This window comes from Pan troglodytes, chromosome 6, assembly GCF_028858775.2.
Source record: "Pan troglodytes isolate AG18354 chromosome 6, NHGRI_mPanTro3-v2.0_pri, whole genome shotgun sequence".
Taxonomy (NCBI): Eukaryota; Metazoa; Chordata; class Mammalia; order Primates; family Hominidae; genus Pan; species Pan troglodytes.
The window spans coordinates 12,660,002-12,682,275 of record NC_072404.2 but is presented as its reverse complement, the minus strand read 5'-3'; the positions used below and the strand labels follow the sequence as shown (position 1 = coordinate 12,682,275).

The 22,274-nt window shown below is 50.0% G+C and overlaps 2 protein-coding genes across 52 annotated transcripts in view; both read right to left on the bottom strand.

Annotated features, from left to right (window-relative positions):
* LOC742626 (radial spoke head 10 homolog B) overlaps window positions 1-12,719 on the bottom strand; it is a 44,736-nt gene extending 32,017 nt beyond the window's left edge. For 4 of the 40 annotated variants that reach the window (XM_063813988.1, XM_063813991.1, XM_054655491.2 and 1 more), the window contains exons 1-8: window positions 12,274-12,461; window positions 12,042-12,094; window positions 9,084-9,203; window positions 8,629-8,967; window positions 7,400-7,475; window positions 6,264-6,332; window positions 2,457-2,630; window positions 899-984 (exon numbers count right to left, since the gene is read on the bottom strand). In XM_063813988.1, the coding sequence (XP_063670058.1) occupies window positions 899-984; window positions 2,457-2,630; window positions 6,264-6,332; window positions 7,400-7,475; window positions 8,629-8,882 (659 nt within the window). In that variant the 5' untranslated portion in view covers window positions 8,883-8,967; window positions 9,084-9,203; window positions 12,042-12,094; window positions 12,274-12,461. Of the gene's footprint in view, window positions 1-898; window positions 985-1,602; window positions 1,805-2,456; window positions 2,631-5,008; window positions 5,062-6,263; window positions 6,333-7,399; window positions 7,476-8,628; window positions 8,968-9,083; window positions 9,204-12,041 lie in introns of those variants that run through there. The other 36 variants (XM_054655485.2, XM_063813994.1, XM_054655476.2 and 33 more) reach the window with 25 other exon arrangements.
* Window positions 12,720-14,986: 2,267 nt separating this feature from the next.
* The window catches only part of PMS2 (PMS1 homolog 2, mismatch repair system component), a 36,144-nt gene continuing 28,856 nt past the window's right edge, over window positions 14,987-22,274 (bottom strand). For 11 of the 12 annotated variants that reach the window (XM_001141671.8, XM_009452616.5, XM_063814018.1 and 8 more), the window contains 3 exons: window positions 20,333-20,433; window positions 19,318-19,487; window positions 14,987-15,288 (listed from right to left, as the gene is read on the bottom strand). In XM_001141671.8, the coding sequence (XP_001141671.3) occupies window positions 15,145-15,288; window positions 19,318-19,487; window positions 20,333-20,433 (415 nt within the window). In that variant the 3' untranslated portion in view covers window positions 14,987-15,144. The remainder of the gene's footprint in view (window positions 15,289-19,317; window positions 19,488-20,332; window positions 20,434-22,274) is intronic. The other variant, XR_010158335.1, reaches the window with a different exon arrangement.

Below are 22,274 nucleotides of genomic sequence, written 5' to 3'. Positions count from 1 at the left end.
ACTCCCCTTGAGCTCCTTTGAAGAAATCCACCCCTTGTACTTATACAATCTTCTCTGTATTTAAATTCAGGCCAGGCGTGGTGGCTCACGCCTGTAATCCCAGCACTTTGGGAGGCCGAGGCTGGAGGATCACCTGAGGTTGGGAGTTTGAGACCAGCCTGACCAACATGGAGAAACTCCATCTCTACTAAAAATACAAAATTAGCCCAGCTACTTGGGAGGCAAAACTCCATCTCAAAAAAAAAAAAAAATACAAAAATTAGCCGGACATGGTGGCGGGCACCTGTAATCCCAGCTATTCAGGAGGCTGAGGCAGGAGAATCACTTGAACTCAGAAGGTGGAGGTTGCAATGAGCCGAGATCATGCCACTGCACTCTAGCCTGGGCAACAGAGCGAGACTGTCTAAAAAATAAATAAATAAAAATAAATAAAATTTTTAAAAAATCAATGGATAGGCTCATGGTCCTAAGGGAGCAGAATGAGTCACTTTATTAAATCTTCTGACTCTTTAATAAGGGGACAAAGTGGGTAAGAGCCGGGTTTTTAAAATCTTTTAATAATTCCCTATTGTATCATGATTAGTTAATATTTGGCCAGTTTTTGAGATGAGATCTCACTGTGTCACCCAGGCTGGAGAGCAGTGGTGTGATCATGGCAGGAGAATTGCTTGAACCCAGAAGGCAGAGGTTGAAGTGAGCTGAGATGGCACCACTGCACTCCAGCCTGGGTGACAGAACAAGACTCCGTCTCAAAAAAAAGAGAAAAAATCCACTCTGCTTAGAGAGAAAATGTTCTGTGCAACTTTTGCATCTTACTTTTAAATATCCGAGGTGAACACTATTGGGCCCACAAACACTTCTTCATCTACACCCCAAGCGCGGCGGTGGTCATACCTACCATCTTACTCCCCAGCCCTTTTTGATGTTTTGCACCCAGTCTCCCTCGTACCAACACGTACCCTCTTGATTGTAATAAATGGAGCCCTGAAACAAATAATGTCATCTTTAAAACTATCAAGCCTCATGACACAAATGCTTTGTCAAATGTAAGGATATTAACTTAAAAAGTAGAACCTACACAGAGGTCAATGTCATACATAGGCAAGACATGTAAACTGCTATTTTTCTGTTTTGCTATCAAGAAAATGGTAAAACTGCTGCACAAAGGGAAATGAGATAATGTCACAAATCAATTGCTCCTTAATGAAGTGCCATATTGGCCAGGCACGGTGGCTCACGTCTGTAATCCCAGCACTTTGGGAGGCCGAGGTGAGCGGATCACAAGGTCATGAGTTCAAGACCAGCCTGGCCAACACAGTGAAACCCCGTCTCTACTAAAAACACAAAAATTAGCTAGGAGTGGTGGAGCGTGCCTGTAATCCCAGCTACTAGGGAGGCTGAGGCAGGATAATCGCTTGAACCTGGGAGGCAGAGGTTGCAGTGAGCCCAGATCGTGCCACTGCACTCCAGCCTGGGCAACAGAGCAAGACTCCATCTCAAAATAAAATAAAATAAAAAGTATCATATTAAGGCACAGAATGACTGTATTCATCATATTCGAGTATATTCATTCTATCCAGTAACTATTAGTCAATTAAGTACCTAGAGAAATCCTGTCTGTTGCCACCTGGAGTGAACAGTTGCGCCTTCCGTGTAACGGAAGGTCACTCTCTCTTAGGCACCAGATCCATTGTTGTTTTACCCATTTGGACATGCTACTCATTTTACCGCCTCCGAGTATAAGTGAGCATAGAGTACCCTTTGTTTGATCTACATAGAAAAGCCTCAAAAGGCTTTTTCACAGGTTTATCTGTGTGTGAGAGAGAGAGAGAATTTTTCTATCTTCTTTCTCATGATCAGGCAAACTCATTCCTTCTTGCAGCCATGCAGATGCTGCTGTCTAGAAGTCACCACCCCCAATCCCTCCAATATGTCTCAAGCAATCTGCTGTAAAACACACACACACACACACACACACACACACACACACACACAACAACACAACTCAATAAATAGCCATTAAAGCCTGCATACGGCCAGGCACAGTGGCTCATGCCTGTAATCCCAGCAACCTGGGAGGCTGAGGCAGGAGATTTGCTTGAACCCGGGAGGCAGAGGTTGCAGTGAGCCGAGATGGCACCATTGCACTCCAGCCTGGGCGACAGAGCAAGACTCCATCTCAAAAAAAAAAAAATGAATAAAATGGTTAATTTATGTGATGTGAATTTCACCTCAATAAACAAAAAGTGAATATGCCCTGGACAGCGCCGCTAGCCCCTACCCCCTTCTCTCCCTCCATGTGGCCACCCAGCCCCTCCCCTGCCCTCCACATGGCCACCCCACTCCTTTCTGCCCCCCAGACCCCCCCGACCTTGCCCCCTCATGGCTGCCCCCCCATGTCCGCCCACCCCCTTCACTCCTGCCCCACCTGCCCTCCACGTGGCCACCTCGCCCACCTTCCCGTGCCGCTTGCCATTGCACCAGTGGCCGATGTAGGACACAGGCTGGGTGCTGCACTTGAACATCCCGAATCCGTTCCTCATGCCGTTGACCACTTCGCCTTCATACATGCTGCCGTCCGGCCACGTGTACACGCCGTGGTTCATCGGGACATTCTTCACAAAGTTGCCCTGAAGCAGAACGGCCATGGGGTGACAGAAGGAAGCGTTGGGGGGTGTGGGCGGGAATCCCTAGTCCTGCGGGCGGTTCCAGGAGCTGCTTGACCTCTGATCCTGTTCCTGCCTCTCCTGTGGACACACTGAACATCCCCCTCACATTCTCTCTCTTCCTTCCTTGTCTGCTCTCATCGCATCCTCTCTCATCTGACCCGACCAGTGGGCGGAAGCTCAGGCAGGAGGAAATATCTGGGAGGTTGCAGGTCGACCAAGTTCGAAGAAGCAAGCAGGTGACGTTGGAAAGTGCTGGCTTCCAATCCTGACCTGGGGAACTTCAGATTCTTAGAACCCACCTTGGCAGGGCGCAGTGGCTCACACCTGTAATCACAGCACTTTGGGAGACTGAGGCGGGAGGACTGCTTGAGGCCGGGAATTTGAGGCCAGTCTGGGCACCCTAGGAAGACCCTGTCTCTAGAAAAAGATTTTATTTGTTTTTGTTTTTATTTTTGAGACAGAGTCTCACTCTGTCGCCCAGGCTGGAGTGCAATGGCGCCATCTTGGCTCACTGCAACCTCTGCCTCCCGGGTTCAAGCAATTCTCCTGCCTCAGCCTCCCGAGTAGCTGGGATTACAGGCACCCACCATCACACCCTGCTAATTTTTTTTGTATTTTTAGGAGAGACGGGGTTTTGCCATGTTGGCCAGGCTGGTCTCGAACTCCTGACCTGAGGTGATCCACCTGCCTCGGCTTCCCAAAGTGCTGAGATTAACAGGCATTTAACAGGCATGAGCCATCATGCCTAGTTTTTGTTTTTTGTTTGTTTGTTTTTGTTTTTTGAGACAGGGTCTCACCCTGTCACCTAGGTTGGAGTGCAGCGGCACAATCATAGCTCACTGCAGCCTCGAGCTCCCAGGCTCAAGAGATTCTCCCACCACAGCCCCCCAAGTAGCTGAGAACACAAGTGTGTGTGCCACCAAGCCTCACTAATTTTTAAATTTTTTGTGGAGATGGAGTTTCTCTATGTTGCCCAGGCTGGTCTGGTCTCAAACTCCCAGCCTCAAGTGATCTTCCCACCTTGGCCTCCCAAGTAGCTGGGACTACAGGTGCTGGCCACCAAGGTGCAGTGGTGCACGCCTATAATGCCAGCACTTTGGGGGTGCTGAGGTGAGAGGATCTGTTGAGCCCAGGAGGTTGAGGCTGCAGTGAACTATGACCACTGCATTCCAGCCTGGGCGACAGAGCAAGATCCTGTCTCTAATGAAAAAATAATAATAACCCGCTCGAAGGAGGTGAATTCACTGTTCCCTCCAGGCTTAGTGATGACTAGGGACATCCCTCTTTCTTTTTCCTTTTTTTTTTCAAGATGGAGTTTTGCTCTTGTTGCCCAGGCTGGAGTGCAATGGTGTAGTCTTGGCTCACTGCAACTTCCGCCTCCCAGGTTTAAGCAATTCTCCTGCCTCAGCTTTCCAAGTAGCTGGGATCACAGGTGTGCACCACCATGCCCCGCAAATTTTTGTAGTTTTAGTAGAGACAGGATTTCACCATATTGGCCAGGCTGGTCTCGAACTCCTGACCTCAGATGATCTGCCCACCTTGGCCTCCCAAAGTATTGGGATTACAGGCGTGAGCCACCATGCCCGGTCAGGAAATCCCTCTTTCTGCCATGGGTCATCAAAATATTCTGTAAACAAATCAGCCAACAGCCTGCCCCAGGGGCATCTGCCAGGGAACGCGCTCTGCCCAGGACGTCTGAGTGGGCAGCAGGCAGCACAGTGCACAGCACCCAGCAGCATCAGATTCTCTTCCAGGAACCTGAACTCCCTGGAGGCAGCCACGGCAGCAGAGAAAAGAGGACAGCACGCCGTGGCCTGATCACCAGCCAGGACCCATGAGGCCAGTCGGCCTCTGAGAATGCTTCTGGGAGCCCCCCGAGTCCTGCCAGAAGCCCCCCTGAATGGGCTGGAGTGGGGGTCTGTGCCTGCAAAAATGACCTCCCCACCTGCCGAGAGTTTCCCGAGACAACGAGGCACAGGGCAGTTCTTGGTAAGTTATCACTTAAGGACCAGAAACTGGCCCAGTGCGGTGGCTCACACCTGTAATCCCTGCACTTCGGGAGGCTGAGGTGGGCAGATCACCTGAAGCCAGGGGTTTGAGACCAGCCTGGCCAACATGGCGAAAGCCCATCTCTACTAAAAATACAAAAAGTAGCCCGGCGTGGTGGCGGGCACCTGTAATTCCAGCTACTCTGGAGGCTGAGGCAGGAGAATTGCTTGAACCCAGGAGGTGGAGGTTGCAGTGAGCCGAGATCCCGCCGCTGCACTCCAGCCTGGGCGACAGAGCAAGACTCTATCCCACAAAAATAAATAAAATAAAATAAAGACCAGAAACCTTACATGTCAGTCACCGGCTAGAAGGCGGGATGTCGCGTGGGAAGGGAGCTGGCATGAACCCAAGGTGGGGGCCCAATCCTCAGGCTCCCCTGGAATTTGGAGATCCTCCTCGCCCCGCCAGTGACGGTCAGCCCCTCCCTCTCCCCGCTCCTCTGCAGCACGCCTCTCACCGCCCAGCAGCAGGTGGCTTCCTGGCCCAAACTTGACTCCGTTTCCATCATTGCCTGCGTGGTATTTGAATAAGTGCATTATGCGCATGTGTTTTAAATGTCATCATTACCATTTATAAACACCATCTGTTAGCAACTCTGCATTTGGGATTTTTAGAATAGCATTTCAGGCGCTCACTCACTTTGTGGGTGGGAATTGAGCCTGGTACAATCTCTTGGCGAACAATTTGGTCCTTGCAATCAGTTTAAAAATACACATTCCCCTCAACCCCACAAGACAGGTTAAATAAAAGCCACATAATGGAATACATGCAGCCACTAAAAACAGATCTGCATGAATGGATATGGTTTGATCTCAAAATTAAAGGTACAGGCCAGGTGTGGTGGCTCACGCCTGTAATCCCCAGCACTTTGGGAGGCCAAGGTGGGAGGATAGCTTAAGCCTAGGAGTTCGAGACCAGCCTGGGCAACACGGCAAACCCTGTCTCTACAAAAAAAAAAGAAAAGTAAAAATAAATGAGCCACGCGCTGTGGAGCACACCTGTAGTCACAGCTACTCAGCAGGCTGAGCCAACAGGATCGCTTGAGCCTAGGAGTTCGAGGCTGCAGTGAGTCATGATCTCACCACTGCACTGCAGCCTGGGTGACAGAGCAAGACCCCATCTCAGACTCACTAACTAACTAAGTAAATATGCCAAAGAGAGTGTATAATAAACTATGTGTGTTTGTAAAAAGCAAGACAGGCTACAGAAGTTCCAGGCTGCAGTGTTATGATCGCACCACTATACTCCAGCCTGGGCAACAGAGCAAGACCCTGTCTCAAAGAAAAAAGTAGGACAAGCTACATACATGTACGTGTGCTCTCTGTGCTTAGAACACATAGAATACCGCTAGAACACACAGATGAAACCAATAACAATTACTGGTGGGTCCCACGCAGTCATGAGTTACTAGATCCTCTGGTTCTGCAAATTTTTCTTAACCCATATGCTGAATGACATCTACGAAAACAGTCTGTTCAATTGTGGGAAACTGATTGTTCCATCCAATACTCACAGCTTAGAACTATAACTGGTTATATGCCTCACCTCATATTTTAATCCATCGGCCCAAATATAAGTCCCCTGTCCATGCATGAGTCCTTCTGAAAACATACCCTTCAAAACAAAACAAAGCCACGACAAACACTTAGAATACAGCTGACACATATACATATTTGAGATAGGGTCTGGTTCTGTCACCCAGGCTGGAGTGCAGTGGTGTGATCATAGCTCACTGCAGCCTCGAACTCCCAGGCTCAAGCAATCCTCCCACTTCAGCTTCCCGAGTAGCTGGGACTACAGGCATCCACCACCATGCCCAGCTAATTTTTGTATTTTTTGTGGAGACGGGATTTCACCATGTTGGCCAGGCTGGTCTTGAAATCCTGAGCTCTAGCAATGCGCCCGCCTTGGCCTCCCAAAGTGCTGGGATTATAGGCATGAGCCACCGCGCCTGGCCTGCAGCTGATGATTCTCTCCCACAGCTGCCTTATCCCGATTTCACGTGCGTGAAGATGCTTGTCTGCGCACTCAGCACCAGCTGAGTCCTACTGAGTCCTACTCTGAGCTGCCTCCATGCTGGGCTCCATCCTTCTCTAAAAAGGATCTAAGAGGTCCTCATCTTCATGACCTAAGGATGACCTCAGCTACAAAAATGTGTTCTCAACCGGGTGCGGGGGCTCACACCTGCAATCCCAGCACTTTAGGAGTCTGAGGCAGGAGGATCACTTGTGCCCGGCAGTTCAAGACCAGCCCTGGCAACGTAGCAACTCCTTGTCTCTACCAAAAAAAAAGAAAAAAGAAATTAAATTAGCCAGGCGTGGTAGCTCACGCCTGTAGTCCCAGCTATTCAAGAGGCTGAGGAGGGAGGATCATTTGACTCCGGGAGGTCGAGGCCACAGTGAGTTATGATTGTGCCACTGCACTCCAGCTTGGGTGACACAGTGAGACCCTGTCTCAAAAAATATAAAATAATCAGGAAAAGAAACAAATCTAAAATAACTTTTGTTATATTGAGCATTATTTTTACCTTAAATAGGTAATCAGGTTTCAGAATAAAATCGGCATGAAGAGCTTCCGATTTCTTTTGAAGCATCAGTGGATTTTACTGAAGATTTACAAATCTACGACCATCACCCCACACCTTCCTCCCCTTCCTGCAGGTTCTCAAATGGGCGACTTACACGGTAGGTACAACCGCCTTGAAAGGCTGCGAAGCCTTCTCCCTCATACAGCCCACGAACCTTTTCCCCTTCATAGCTACAAAGAAATAAAGGTAATTCAAGGTAATGAACAATGTGAATAAACCCAAGTGACAGTGGGTTAAACTATATAACTATGTAATGGGAAGAATGAAGTCAGAAAAAAAAAAATATATATATATATATATATATATATATACAGAGCTAGAAAGTAGAAGAGGTTACCAGGGGTTTGAAGGTAGGGTGAGGAATGAAGGCGTTTCGGGGTTTTTTTGTTTGTTTTTTGGGGATTTTTTTTGAGATGGAGTCTCACTCTGTCGCCCGGGCTGGATGGAGTGCAATGGCGTGATCTCGGCTCACTGCAACCTCTGCCTCCCGGGTTCAAGTGATTCTCCCGCCTCAGCCTCCTGAGTAGCTGGGATAACAGGCACATGACACCACGCCCAGCTAATTATTGTGTTTTTAGTAGAGATGGAGTTTCACCATATTGGCCAGGCTGGTCTCAAACTCCTGGCCTCAAGTGATCTGCCCGCCTCAGCCTCCCAAAGTGCTGGGCTTACAGGCTTGAACCACCGCACCTGGCCAGGAGTTACTATTTAATAGATGGTCATACAACACTATGAACGTACTTAATGCCATTGAATTGTACACTTAAAATAAGATAGTACATTTTGTTATATGTTTCACCACAATAAACTCTATATATACACACACCACGGGGCTGTATATTTGCTATTTGGGTGATGGGCTTACTAGAAGCCCAAACCTCAGCATCACACAACATGCCCATGTAACAAACCTGCACATGTAACCCTCTAAATCTAAAATAAAATAATTTTTTTAAATACATAAAATTACCTTCAGGCCAGGCACAGTGGCTTACCCCTGTAATCCCAGCACTTTGGGAGGCTGAGGCAGGTGGCTCACCTGAGGTCAGGAGTTCGAGACCAGCCTGGCCAACATGGTGAAACCCTGTCTCTACTAAAAGTACAAAAATTAGCCAGGCATGGTGGCGGGCACCTGTAATCCCAGCTACTCAGGAGGCTGAGGCAGGAGAGTTGCTTGAATGTGGGAGGTGGAGGTTGCCGTGAGCCAAGATCGCACCACTGCACTCCAGCCTGAACGACAGAGTGAAACTTTGTCTCAAAATAAAATAAGATAAACCGCCTGACTGGCAGTGTTATACCCGATGGCACCCCCATTAAAATCACCTTTCCACTATGAGTTTGGTCAGAATGGACTCTTCGTATTGGGTGGCATCTTCGTTCTGCTGAATGTTTTGGGGGTCTTTTTTGGGTTTCACTTCATTGAGCTGCATTCCCAGCAATGGGACACCAGCTGGGGACATCTCTTGCCTAGTGGTGTTGCCATCTTGTTTGGAAAAGTCTAGATTATCAGAGAGAGATGAGGGAGAGCGGGCAGACTTCTCCCCTTTTTTGTCTGCTTTTTTCTTTTCTTTCACCATTGCCTTGGGAAGATCCAATGGTTACTTGAATCAAATGATTTCTTTGGTTCAGAGCTGCTCGTTTCAAAGCACTGATGAGTTTTATCTGAAAAATAAAAATTACGTCTCCAAACACTTGGGGTTTTCATTTGTAGTTAAAATTTCAGTTTTACAACACAATGTCATTATCATTCTCCTGACAAAGTCTGAAAAATGAGTTACCAGGGCCGGGTGCGGTGGCTCACACCTGCGATCTCAGCACGTTGGAGGGCCAAGGTGGGAGGATCATGTGAGTCCAGGAGGTGGAGACCAGCCTAGGCCACGTAGTGAGATGCCACCTCTCTACAAAAAATAAAAATAAATTAGCCAGGTGTGGTGGCACATGCCTGTAGTCCCAGCTACTAGGGAGGCTCAGGTGGGAGGACTGCTTGAGCCTGGGAGGTCGAGGCTGCAGTGAGTGGTGTCACACCACTGCACTCCAGTCTGGGTAACAGAGCAAGACTCTGTCTCAAAAATGATTATAATTACAAGTTTCAAGTACCATCAGTTTATAAAAATACAACCTCAACATCGCATTGCTTGTTCCTAAAATTTTTTATTTTTAATTTTTGAGACAGAGTCTCACTTTGTCACCCAGGCTGGAGGGCAGTGGCACAATCATGGCTCACTCTAGCCTCAACCTCCTAGGCTCTGACGATCCTTCCACCTCAGCCTCCCAAGTAGCTGGGACCACAGGCATGCATCACCACACCTGGCTAATTTTTTGTAGAGACAGGGTCTTGCTATGTTGCCCCAGCTGGTCTGGAACTCCTGAGCTCAAGCAATCCGCTTGTCTCAGCCTCCCAAAGTGCTGGGATTATAGGTGTGAGCCACTGTGCCTTGCCCTAAAAATTATTTAAGTTGGAACCATTGTCTAGCATTGTTTCTTGAAAGGTAACCCTACACATGAAATAGGCTACTTCACCTCTCAGGTCTTGCATGCAGCCAATTCACACTTTAAAAGCCCCTCTCCGGCCGGATGCAGTGGCTCACACCTGTAGTCCCAGCACTTTGGGAGGCCAAGGCGGGTGGATCACGAGGTCAGGAGATTGAGACCACCCTGGCTAACACTGTGAAACCCCGTCTCTACTAAAAATACAAAAAATTAGCCAGGCATGGTGGCACATGCCTGTAATCCCAGCTACTCAGGAGGCTGAGGCAGGAGAATCGCTTGAACCCAGGAGGTGGAGGTTGCAGTGAGCCGAGATCACACCACTGCACTCTAGCCTCGGCAACAGAGCGAGATTCTGTCTCAAAAAAAACAAAACAAAACAAAAGCCCCTCTCCTTATAGGTCAGCATTGTAAAGTGTGCGAGAGCTGGATTCGGAGTCCTGCATTGCCCGTTACCAGTTCTATGGGTTTATTTATTTATTTATTTTTGAGACGGAGTCTCACTCTCTTGCCCAGGCTGGAGTGCGGTGGTGCGATCTTGGCTCACTGCAAGCTCCACCTCCCGGGTTCATGCCATTCTCCTGCCTCAGCCTCCTGAGTAGCTAGGACTACAGGCACCCACCATCACACCTGGCTAATTTTTTTTGTATTTTTAGTAGAGACGGGGTTTCACCGTGTTAGCCAGGATGGTCTCAATCTCCTGACCTCGTGATCTGCCCGCCTCGGCCTCCAAAGTGCTGGGATTACAGGCGTGAGCCACCAGGTGTGGGTGCCCGGCCCAGTTCTGCGTTTTTGGGGGTTTTTTTTTTGTTTTTGTTTTTGTTTTTGTTTTTTTTTAAGACAGAGTCTAGCCCTGTCCTGCAGGTTGGAATGCAGTGGCAGGATCTTGGCTCACTGGCTCACTGCAACCTCACTGCAGGTTCAAGTGATTCTCCTGCCTCAGCCTCTCGAGTAGCTGGGATTACAGGCACCTGCCTCCACACTCAGCTAATTTTTGTATTTTTAGTAGAGATGGGGTTTCACTGTGTTGGCCAGGCTGGTGTCGAACTCCTGACCTCGTGATCTGCCCACCTTCGCCTCCCAAAGTGCTGGGATTACAAGTGTGAGCCACCATGCCTGGCTGGTTTCCTTTTTTTTTTTTTTTTTTTGAGACGGGGTGTTGTACATTTTGCCCAGGCTGGTTTCAAACTCCTGGCCTCAAGCAATCTTCCCACCTTCTCCTCCCAAACTGCTAGGATTGCAGGCATGAGCCACTGAGCTCGGCCAAGTGCTGTGTTCTGAAGCAAGTTGCTTAATCTCCTCTGCCTCACAAATGGAAATAACAGTACCTTGTCTCATAAGAATTAAATCGATGACACACAGAAAAATCCCTAAGTACAGGATACAGAGCAAAGTCAATAAATTGAGTGATTATCTCGTCCCTTTCCTGTTTTCAAACTTGAAATCATTGGTTTCCCACTCCCTCTAGCACTGCCATCGATTGAGTGCCTCTCATATGCCGGACAAGCAAGGACCGGTGTGCTGGAGTTGCGTTTCCAGCGCATCGTTGCTTGAGCTGTATTTCCAGCGCATCGTTGCTCGAGCTCCGTTTCCAGCGCATATCTTTGCTTGTCTGGCATATGAGCTGCGGTGCAGGGTTTCAAAGCCATAGTTTTCATGGCTTTCCCAATCTGGCCCCGCTGAAAGCACCCTGGTCCATCAGGCAGGATGCATAGGTGAGCCCTGTGGTGAAGGCCAGATCTGGTCCCTTTTCGTAGGCCCCGACGGGTGCAGTGGGCACTTCTTGCCCTCTTCTTCCTGGATGCCATCCTCTGGACACCCCACCCTCCAGCTGAACCCATCTCCAGCCTTCTCTCTTCCTCCATTATTTATTTATTGAGACAGGGTCTCGCTCTGTCACCCAGGCTGGAGTGCAGTGGCACAGTCTTGGCTCACTGCAACCTTCCGGGTTCAAGTGATTCTTCTGCCCTAGCCTCCCAAGTAGTTGGGATTACAGGTGCCCGCCACCACTCCCGGCTAATTTTTGTATTTTTAGTAGAGCCAGGGTTTCACCATGTTGCCCAGGCTGGTCTCAAACTCCTAACCTCAGGTGATCCGCCCGCCTCGGCCTCCCAAAAGTGCTGGGGTTACAGGCGTGAGCCACTGCGCCCGGCCAAGCCTTCTTCCTTCCAACACCCTTGCTCCTTCCCGCCTCCGACTACTGTCTCAGCGAAGCCGCCCCTGGGTCCCCTAGCCCAAGGTGCTCTCACCTCTAAATTTAGAGGGGCCTTTACTACGAGCTTTTCGGTCTTCTGTCAGTGACCTACAAACAAGTGAACTACAAATCAAGCCAATTTCGTTTCTCAGTGCGTTTCCTAATGTTTCCTCTGTTCTCCTGGGCTTAAGGAGAGGCCGTCTCTCTCCTGTGTCTACGGTGAGCCGGGAAGAATCGGCTCCCTGCACTGGTCTGCCCGGCCTAGGCCCTCCTCGCCCATCACGCACGTGCTCGGGTCCTGGGAGGCCGCGTCAGTCCGGCCGGGAAGGAACAGGACCCAGTCGCCATGGCTGTCCCGGCGTACGCAGGACCGCGGCCTGGGGCGCTCACCTCGCTCCAGGAGCCCAGAGACCTCGCCGGGCTCGGGCTGAGGTGTTGCCGGGCTCTCTGCGTCCCAGACCCGGCTCCGGTCTCCAGGTAACCGCGGACGCCGCCAGGCCCACCCTGTGCTCTTAAAGGGGCCGCGCGCCAGCGCCAAGCAGGTGTCCCGCCCTTGCTGGTCCTGAAGGCCGGGGGAAAGGCTGGACGCTGGAGGCAGCAGGCCAGGGTTTTCCCAGCTCTGCTAACTGCTTCATCATAAAATAGGAATAACGCAGGCATTAGTTTTCCATTGCTGCCGCAAACAAATTACCATAAATTTAGTGGCTCGAAGCAACACAAATTACCCTACAGTATGTAAATTAGTCCCACAGTGCTGGTTCCTTCCAGAGGCTCCAGGGGAGAATGCGTTTTCTTGCCTTTTCCAGCTTTTCCAGAAGCGGTCCCCAACCTTTTTGGCACCAGAGACCGGTTTCGCGGAACACAATTTTTCCATGGATGGGGGTCGGGGGGAGGGATGGTTTCAGGATGATTCAAGTGCATTGCATTTATTGTGCACTTTATTTCTACTATTATTACATTGTAACATATAATTAAATAATTCTACAACTCACCATCACAGAGACTCAGTGGGAGCCCTGAGCTTGTTTTCCTGCAACTAGACAGCCCCATCTGGGGGTGACGGGAGACAGTGACAGATCATCAGGCATCAGATTCTCATAAGGAGCGTGCAACTTACATCCCTCATGTGTGCAGTTCACAATAGGGCTCGTGCTCCTATGAGAATCTAATGCCCACCGCTGATGTGACAGGAGGCGGAGCTCGGGTGGTAATGCCAGCGACGGGGAGTGGCTGTAAATACAGATGAAGCTTCGCTGGCTTGCCGGCCCCTAACCTGCTGTGCACCCTGCTTCCTAACAGGCCATGGACCACTACTGGTCTGTGTCCGGAGTGTTGGAATCCCTGTTCTAGAGACTGCTTGCAATCCTTGACTAGTGGTACCTCCTTCCATCTCCAAAACCAGCAAGGCAGCCTCTCTCTGGCCAGCAGGGAAAGGTCTCCACCTTTGAAGGACTCACCCAATGGACTGGGCCCACCCAGACAATCCAGGATAATCTCTCTGTTGCAAGATCCTTAACTCAGCCAGGCATGATGGCTCACACCTGTAATCCCAGCACTTTGGGAGGCCGAGGCGGTCGGATCACCTGAGGTCAGGAGTTCGAGACCAGCCTGGTCAACATGGTGAACCCCTGTCTCTACTAAAAATACAAAAATTAGCCAGTATGGTTCTGGACACCTGTAATCCCAGCTACTCGGGAGGCTGAGGTGGGAGAATCACTTGAACCTGGGAGGCAGAGGCTGCAGTGAGCTGAGATCATGCTATTGAACTCCAGCCTGGGCAACAAGAGCGAAACTTCATCTCAAAGAAAAAAAAAAAAGATCCTTCACTCAATCACACCTGCCGAGTCCCTTCTGCCACGTGAGGCAGCGTGGTCACAGGTTCTGGGGATTAGGACACAGCTGTCTTGGGGGCTGTTATCCTGCCACAGCTCGCAATCTGCAGAGTTCGTAAGTGGGATCCTGCAGACCACACCAGCACCGTGCCAGACACGATGGCACAGTCTCTACTGTACTGCCTCCTCCATCTGAGGGATTCTAAAGCAGGAAGGGAGCCGCCCACAGTCTGGAGAAGGGGTGAGGGCAGCAGGGGGAGCCACATCTGTCATCTCTGGGCCCCCAAGAGGGCATCTTTACTTCCATTTTCAGCCAAGTTCAAACAGGACAAGGTTCCATGAAAACTATTTGAAAAGACAGACAGGGATTCTTATATTCCCAGAACCATTCAAGGCCAGTAACTGGAATGTTCTACAGTTCACACCCTGAGGAAACCAAATCACAGCATCAAATTACGGGAAACCAAACTCTTTTTGTTCCCCTGCGAGGACAGCACTTTGCGACCTTGGCCGCACAGAGGAATGTTTCAAATAGCGACCCCTGTCCCATCCAGTCATTTTCTTCCAGCCGGGCAGAGGATCCCCCCTGTTTAAAAATTTAATGTGAATCAGGGCTGAGAATCACTAACCGAAAAGGACCCTACTTTTAAATTTACGAAATTAAACAAAGATGAATTTAATTATTGTTAAGGGTTGAAAGTTATAGACTAAACTATGTCCAGCCAGAGCAGAGGCCTGAGTAACTTCCAAAATGGTTTGGTTTTTTGTTTTTTGTTTTTTGTTTTTTTTGAGACAGAGTCTTGCTCTATCACCCAGGCTGGAGCACAGTGGCGCAATCTCAGTTCACTGCAACCTCCGTCTCCTGGCTTCAAGCGATTCTCCTGCCTCAGCCTCCTGGGTAGCTGGGATTACAGGCATGCGCCAGCACACCTGGCTAATTTTGTATTTTTAGTAGAGGCAGGGTTTCTCCATGTTGGTCAGGCTGGTCTCGAACTTCTGATCTCAGGTGATCCGCTGGCCTCGGCCTCCCAAAGTGCTGCGATCACAGGCATGAGCCACCATGCCCAGCCCAAGTGTTCTTATTTTTATAAAATGTGTTCTTGCCTGGACACACACACACGAGCGCATGCAAACATAGAGAAAAAAAATTTGCAAGCAATGCTCCATCTGGTTTGAAAAGGTTCTCAAGATCACTTTTAAATGGGTGTGATGTGTATTTTTTTTAAGTAGCAGGTTCATTTTAAAACAAAAAAGGTTAGTGAAGACTCTGTCTTTCAAAACATAAAAATCTGCGATAAAACCAATTATTCCATACAGTGACTACGGTCAGTTCTGAGAAATGACACCCAGGTTGGCGATGTGTCTCATGGTTGGCCTTCCATGGGGACAGTTCCAGGGGTGGTCCATCTCCCCCATGTGGGTGATCAGTTTCTTCATCTCGCTTGTGTTAAGAGCAGTCCCAATCATCACCTGAGTGTGAGACACAACGGTTCAACGTTTTAGTAGTTTTTTGACATCAGAATGGCAGCTCTTCAGAAGCATTCTTCTCTAAAATAAGGCTGGACAAGATTACAGCTCAAAAACTACCTTCCCTGAAAAACCCCTGAAAAACCTTCCCCCAGAGAAGCCTAGGTTCTAGATCTCAGCCCTCCACCCTTCTGTGAAATCAGGCTCCTTGTGGCTCCTTCAAGGTGGCACCGCCTCCACTCCAGACGCCGACCACACCTGTCTCAGCAGCCACCCTGCCCTCTCACCCTGGCAGGTGCAGCAGCCTCCCAGCAGGCCTCCCTGCCCCACTGCGACCCCTCCGAGCCGCTCTCCACTCAGCAGCCAGTGATTACTTTTAAAGGGCTGTCAGGTTATTCATTCCACTTCACAGCTCTCCCCCTCACCTGAATAAAAGCCCCCGTCTGTCCCCTGACTTGGCCCTCGCTGGGCTGTGCCTGCACCCCCACCTCCAAGCACGAATGCCTCCCTTCCTCACCCCAGCTGCACTGCTACTCCCTTCCTCTTGCACAGGCCCATCACGCAAACACCTGCCTTGGGACTGTGGCACTCCCGGGACCCTCTCCCCCAATGGGTGCAGGCGTCACCCCCCTCTGTCGAGCTCTGACCTGCTGCCCATAGCACTCCAGCCCTGGCCCTGCTGCCTCCCTGCCATGGGTCCTCTGACAGGAAGGAGAGGACACAAGCCTGAAGCCCAGTGTCACCTTCCTTCTTCCTGCAGCACCCTGAGGGCTCGCCATGTGCCAAGCACAGTCAGAAGGCTGGGGTGACAGCAGGTTGGAGAAGGACAGACAATCAACAAGTCAACAGAGAACCAAGACAGGTGGCACCCAGGCGAGGCGGCCTGCTCAGGTGTGGGGATGGGGTGAAGGGTGACGGTGGCAAACCCAGGTAGAGAGGAGAGTAGGGAGAAAGGGTGTAAGGCAGGGAGGAGACTGAGGCGAGCGTGGAACTGGAAGACAGCTACATGGCTGGAAGCGTGGTGGGGAGATGGGGCTGGAAGGGTGGGCAGGGCTCAAAGCAGGAGCCTCCTGGGCAGGCAGTGACAACACCGGAGATGGACGGGTAGGCCAGGGCGGGAGGGAAGGAGCTGCCTGTGGTTCCCCGGGCCACTGAGTCACACTAAACTCAGGACATCAAAACTGCCCGGCTATGAGCTCAGCTCCACACTCTCACAGACTCCAAGACTGGAAGATCCATATTATGTCTTTTATTTTGGCGAGGTCGGGGGTGGTGGGGAGACTCTGTCTCCCAGGCTGGAATGCAATGGTGCGATCTCAGCTCACTGCAACTCCGCCTCCCAGATTCAAGCAATTCTCCCGCTTCAGCCTCCCGAGTAGCTGGGATTACAGGCACCCACCACCATGCCCAGCTAATTTTCGTACTTTTAGTAGGGATGGGGTTTCACCATGTTGGCCAAGCTGGTCTCAAATTCCTGACCTCAGGTGATCAACCCACCTCCGCCTTCCAAAGTGCTGGAATTACAGGTGTGAGCCACCACGCCCAGCTCATATTAGGTCTTTATCCAAGAAACACTGTGGCTAGAAGTCAGACTCTGGGCCCTCTTCTAATTAAACTCTGCCCTTGAGTCATTTCATCTAATCTCATGGCTGTAAATTACACCTGAAGCTCACACAGCAGGCTCCATCCCACCCACTTCCCACGTGGCCCCCAGCTGCTGCTCTCCCCAGCGGCCGCAGCCACGGCACCCCTTCCAGTCTATTCTCTCCAGCAGCTGCAATCATGGGACTCCTTCCCGTCTGTTCTCTCCAGTGGCTCGCGCCACACACAGCACAGACCCCCAGAGTCTAGGTATGACCGGCAACACTCTACGTGGCTGTCCTCTGGACGCCGCTCTGCTCACTCCCTTCCCCTCTCCAGGGACACAATCAGCCTCTGGCTTCAGTCTTGCTACTTCCTTCGCTTGGAAAGTTCTTACCCAAGAGGGCCCCATTCTACCTTTTTTTTTTTTTTTTTGAGACAAGGTCTTACTTTGTCACCCAGGCTGGAGTGCAGTTGCGTGATCTTGGCTCATTGCAACCTCGACCTCCCTGGCTCAAGTGATCCTCCCACCTCAGCCTCCTGAGTAGCTGTGACTACAGGCACATGCCACCACACCTGGCTAATCTTTTAATTTTTTGTAGACATGGGGTCTGCCTGTGTTGCCCAGGCTGGTCTCTTAACTCCTGGCCTCAAGCAATCCCCCGCCTTGGCCTCCCAAAATGCTGGGATTACACATGTGAGCCACCATGCCTGGCTTCCATCCCACCTTTTAGATGGCAGCTGAGATGCCACCTGCCCAGATGCCATTCCCTGACCACCATCTCACCTGGTCACCATGTTTTTCTCTTGTCATTTCCTGTCCCAAAACGCTGTTTTAGGCCAGGCGCGGTGGCTCACGCCTGTAATCCCAGCACTTTGGGAGGCCAAGGTGGGCGGATCATGAGGTCAGGAGATCGACACCAGCCTGACCAACATGGTGAAACCCCATCTCTATTAAAAATATAAAAATTAGCCAGGTGTGGTGGGTGCCTGTAGTCCCAGCTACTTGGGAGGCTGAGGCAGCAGAATCGCTTGAACCCGGGAGGCGGAGGTTGCAGTGAGCTGAGATCACACCACCGCACTCCAGCCTAGTAACAGAGCGAGACTCCGTCTCAAAAACAGACAAAGAAAAACGCTGTTTGAATCTCTTGACTGTGCTTACTGGCATCTAATGGGTGTCATTTATTTGTGGTGATGCCTATTTCTCCCCACTGTCTGCTCCACAGGGGCAGGGGCTGCAGCCGCCTTGTTACCTCTGTGTCCCGAGCACCTGGAGCAGGGCGGGCCCCACAGCAGGGGCTCAAGGAGCATCTGCTGAATAAATAAAGGAATGGCGTCCTGGCCTTTCCCAGTGGCCAGCTGATACACAGTCACTTTTCTTGGACATCAGGCTAATCCCCACTGCAGGCGTAACCACTGCTGCCACCTTCACATACCAACCGGAGCAGCGGCAGTGACGCCACGTGCAATGACAACCACGGCACCCCGTGAAGCACCTGCTGCCTCGATGACTCTGCAGAATCTTGTCCAATGTCGCCGAGTCCTGGCAGCAGCAAATCTTTATCTCCCAATGTTGTTATGACCCATAAGGTCCACAGACGAACAAGGTGCCTCAAACGCTAACTGCGCTGGAGTCAACCAGAGCTCGGAGATAGAATATTGGCCAGGCCAGGCACAGTGGCTCACGCCTGTAATTCCAGCACTTTGGGAGGCTGAGGCAAGGGGCGAAAGGAGACCATGTTTCTACGAAAAATTTAAAAATTAGCTGGGCATGGTGGTGCATGCCTGTGGTCACAACTACTTGGGAGACAGAGAGAGGAGGATCGCTTCAGCCTGGGACGTCAAGGCTGCAGTGAGCTGTGATTGCGCCACTGCACTCCAGCCTGGGCGAGAGAGGGAGACCCTGTCTAAAAAAAAAAAAAAAAGAATAATTCTGGGTTTTTTTTTTTTTTTTTTGAGACGGAGTCTCGCTCTGTCACCCAGGCTGGAGTGCAGTGGTGTGAACTTGACTCACTGCAAGCTCCACCTTCTGGGTTCACGCCATTCTCCTGCCTCAGCCTCCCGAGTAGCTGGGACTATAGGCGCCCGCCACCACGCCCCGCTAATTTTTTTGTATTTTTAGTAGAGACGGGCTTTCACCATGTTAGCCAGGATGGTCTCGATCTCCTGAACTCGTGATCCGCCTGCCTCAGCCTCCCAAAGTGCTGGGATTAGAGGCCAAGAATACGCTTAACAGAGGTAACAAAAGAGCAATAACTATGAGTTCAAGGTCACAGAGAATGCAGACGACACGGATGCTCAGCTACGACGTTGCACATAGCTCTCTGTGTAAAATGACCCCTGGCAATCACAAAGGCGTTTACAACCTTGACCAAATCAGGAGCTGGGCTGAGACCTTCCTCGACTGCAAGCTTGAGCAGCTGAGCTGACAGCCAGGCTTTCTTCACTTACCGACTTCCGGCAGGCTCTGGAGGCAAACATCTGCTTGACTCGGGAAGGCCGGCACATGACCCCAGGGCTGTCGCTCAGCATGAAGATCAGTTCATCGACGTCCTGGGGTCCGAAGGTCCAGTTTTTACTAGTTGGCAAGGAAATCAGTTTAGCCCTTTCAGTGACTGGAGCTAAAAGAATACAATTTTGAGAAAAATCCATGACTTCACAAACACGTTTCACTTGAAAGCTACTTAGGATGAACATCTGAGGCCGGGCATGGTGGCTCATGCCTGTAATCCCTGCACTTTGGGAGGCCAAGGCGGGCAGATCATGAGGTCAGGAGATAGAGACCATCCTGGCTAAAATGGTGAAACCTCGTCTCTACTAAAAAATAGAAAAAATTAGCTGGGTGTGGTGGCAGGCACCTGTAGTCCCAGCTACTCGGGAGGCTGAGGCAGGAGAATGGTGTGAACCTGGGAGGTGGAGCTTGCAGTGAGCCGAGATCACACCACTGCGCTCCAGCCTGGGCGACAGAGCAAGACTCCATCGCAAAAAAAAAAAAAAAGAAAAAATAGTGAACATCTGAAAGAGAGGACAGTCACAAAATGCTTTTGGGGGGGAACCTTTTTAATCTTTTATAAAATAAAAAAAACCAGTCTATATGACCTGAAAGATTATTCCCAGCTCTAAAAAGACAAGAATCTATAGTTCTAATTTTTTTTTTTGAGACAGAGTTTCACTCTTGTTGCCCAGGCTGGAGTGCAGTGACGTGATCTCGGCTCACTGCAACCTCCACCTCCCGGGTTCAAGCGATTCTCCCACCTCAGCCTCCTGAGTAGCTGGGATTACAGGCACCCGCCACCACGCCCGGCTACTTTTTGTATTTTCAGTAGAGATGGGGTTTCACCATGTTAGCGAGGCTGGTCTCAAACTCCTGACCTCAGGCGATCTGCCCGCCTTGGCCTCCCAGAGTGCTGGGATTACAGACGTGAGCCACCACACCCAGCCGCTATAGTTCTAATTAATAACTTACCATTTTCATCGATAACAAAATCGAAGCCATTCTTTCTAAATATTTCCAGATTTTCTATCAGAACAGCTTCATTAACAGCAGTTAAGTTGAGAGTCTGAGGTCTGAAAAACACAGAAATGATTCAAACCATATCCTGAAGTCAAACATTTAGCTTTACAGCAGAAATGAAATGAAAACAACAATACTGTATTTTGAATTCATGTCAAAATAACAACACGAATAACAACATTATTCAGCTAAGTGTCACAAAACTTCCTGAGAAGTTCCTTTTAATTTTCTCTTTCTTAAAGTTCTTTTTAGAAGTTAAAATAGCTACAGGCCAGGTGCGGTGGCTCACACCTGTAATCTCAGCACTTTAGGAGCCCGAGGCAGGCAGATCTCTTGAGGCCAGGAGTTTGAGATCAGCCTGGTCAACACGGCGAAACCCTCTCTCTACTAAAAATATAAAAATTAAGCCAGGCATGGTGGCGCACGCCTGTAGTCCCAGCTCCTTGGGAGGCTTAGGCAGGAGATTCGTTTGAACCCAGGAGGCAGAGGTTGCAGTGAGCCAAGATCACGCCACTATACTCCAGCCTGGATGACATGACAAGACTCTGTCTCAAAAAAAAAAAAAAAAAAAAAACCCACAAAAACAAAAATTAGCTGGAAGTGGTGGCTCATGCCTGTAATCCCAGCTACTCGGGAGGCTGAGGCACTAGAATTGCTTGAACCCAGGAGGTGGAGGTTGCAGTGAGCTGAGATCACACCACTGCACTCCAGGCTGGGCAACAGGGCAAGACTCTGACTCAAAAAAAAAAAAAAAAGTTAAAGTAGCTACAAAAGTAGTTTGCTTTTTCCTCAGCCTGCCACCCCAATGACTCCCACTTTTTCTGAATCCTTTCCTTAAGGATAACAATATCACAAAAATGCTATTTTTTCTCCTTCTAATAGAGAATTTGAAACACTGGGTTAGGTCATTGCCAGCATTTATGAACAGACAGCATTTATGTTGCTATCCTGTTCCTTCCTCTCCCTGTATTATATCTCCATCCTTCTCTCCTCCTGGATTTACTGAGTGCTTTTTTTTTTTTAACTTTTTGTTATTTTTTTCAAAGATAGAGACAGGGTCTCACTATGTTGCCCAGGCTGGTCTCAAACTCCTGGGCTCAAGGGATCCTTCCACTTCAGCCTCCCAAAGTGCTGGGATTACAAGTGTGAGCCACTGCATCTGGTCCTGAGTGCTGGATAAGACAAACACTGCTCAAGGCAGGAGACAGCTGGTGAGCAAACACAGGCTTGGTCCTGGAGCCAACAGATTACCGGGGAAGAAAGACGTTCAGCAAATACTCCGGCAAGTCAATTATGATGAGAAATGACAGGAAGGTCAGGAAGAAAAAGCAGCCAGTGTCATAGAGAGACTTCACCCTGGGGTCAGGAAGTGACCTTTGAGCTGAGTCCGGGGATAAGAGAGTTAATCAGGTAATGGGGGAGAAGTGGGTGCAGGGTGCAGGACAAGTATTCTAGACAGGGACAACAATCTGTGCCAAGCCCCAGGATGGACCGCTGATGTTTGCAGAGCCACACATAAAGATATCTTTCATTCTGCTTAGTGGCCACATAGGGATTCATCAGGCCTGCCAAGGGAAAAAGAAAGACAGCCAGAGAGGCTTGAGTACAGGGAACAAGGGGAAGATGAACAGGAAAAGCTACAGAGGCCAACAGGGCCACCCTACACAGGGGCTGGCAGGGCAGGGTGGAACTGGGTCTTCATCCTTTAATCTTGAAGTGTGGTCCATCTGAGACCCTAAGTGGTCTGTGATTACCTGGGCCAACTTGAAATGTCACAGACGAGAGGTTATCTTTGCCGAATGGCTAAAAAATACAAGACCTCAGCCGGGCATAGTGGCTCACACCTGTAATCCCAGCACTTTGGGAGGCTGAGGTTGGTGGATCACCTGAGGTC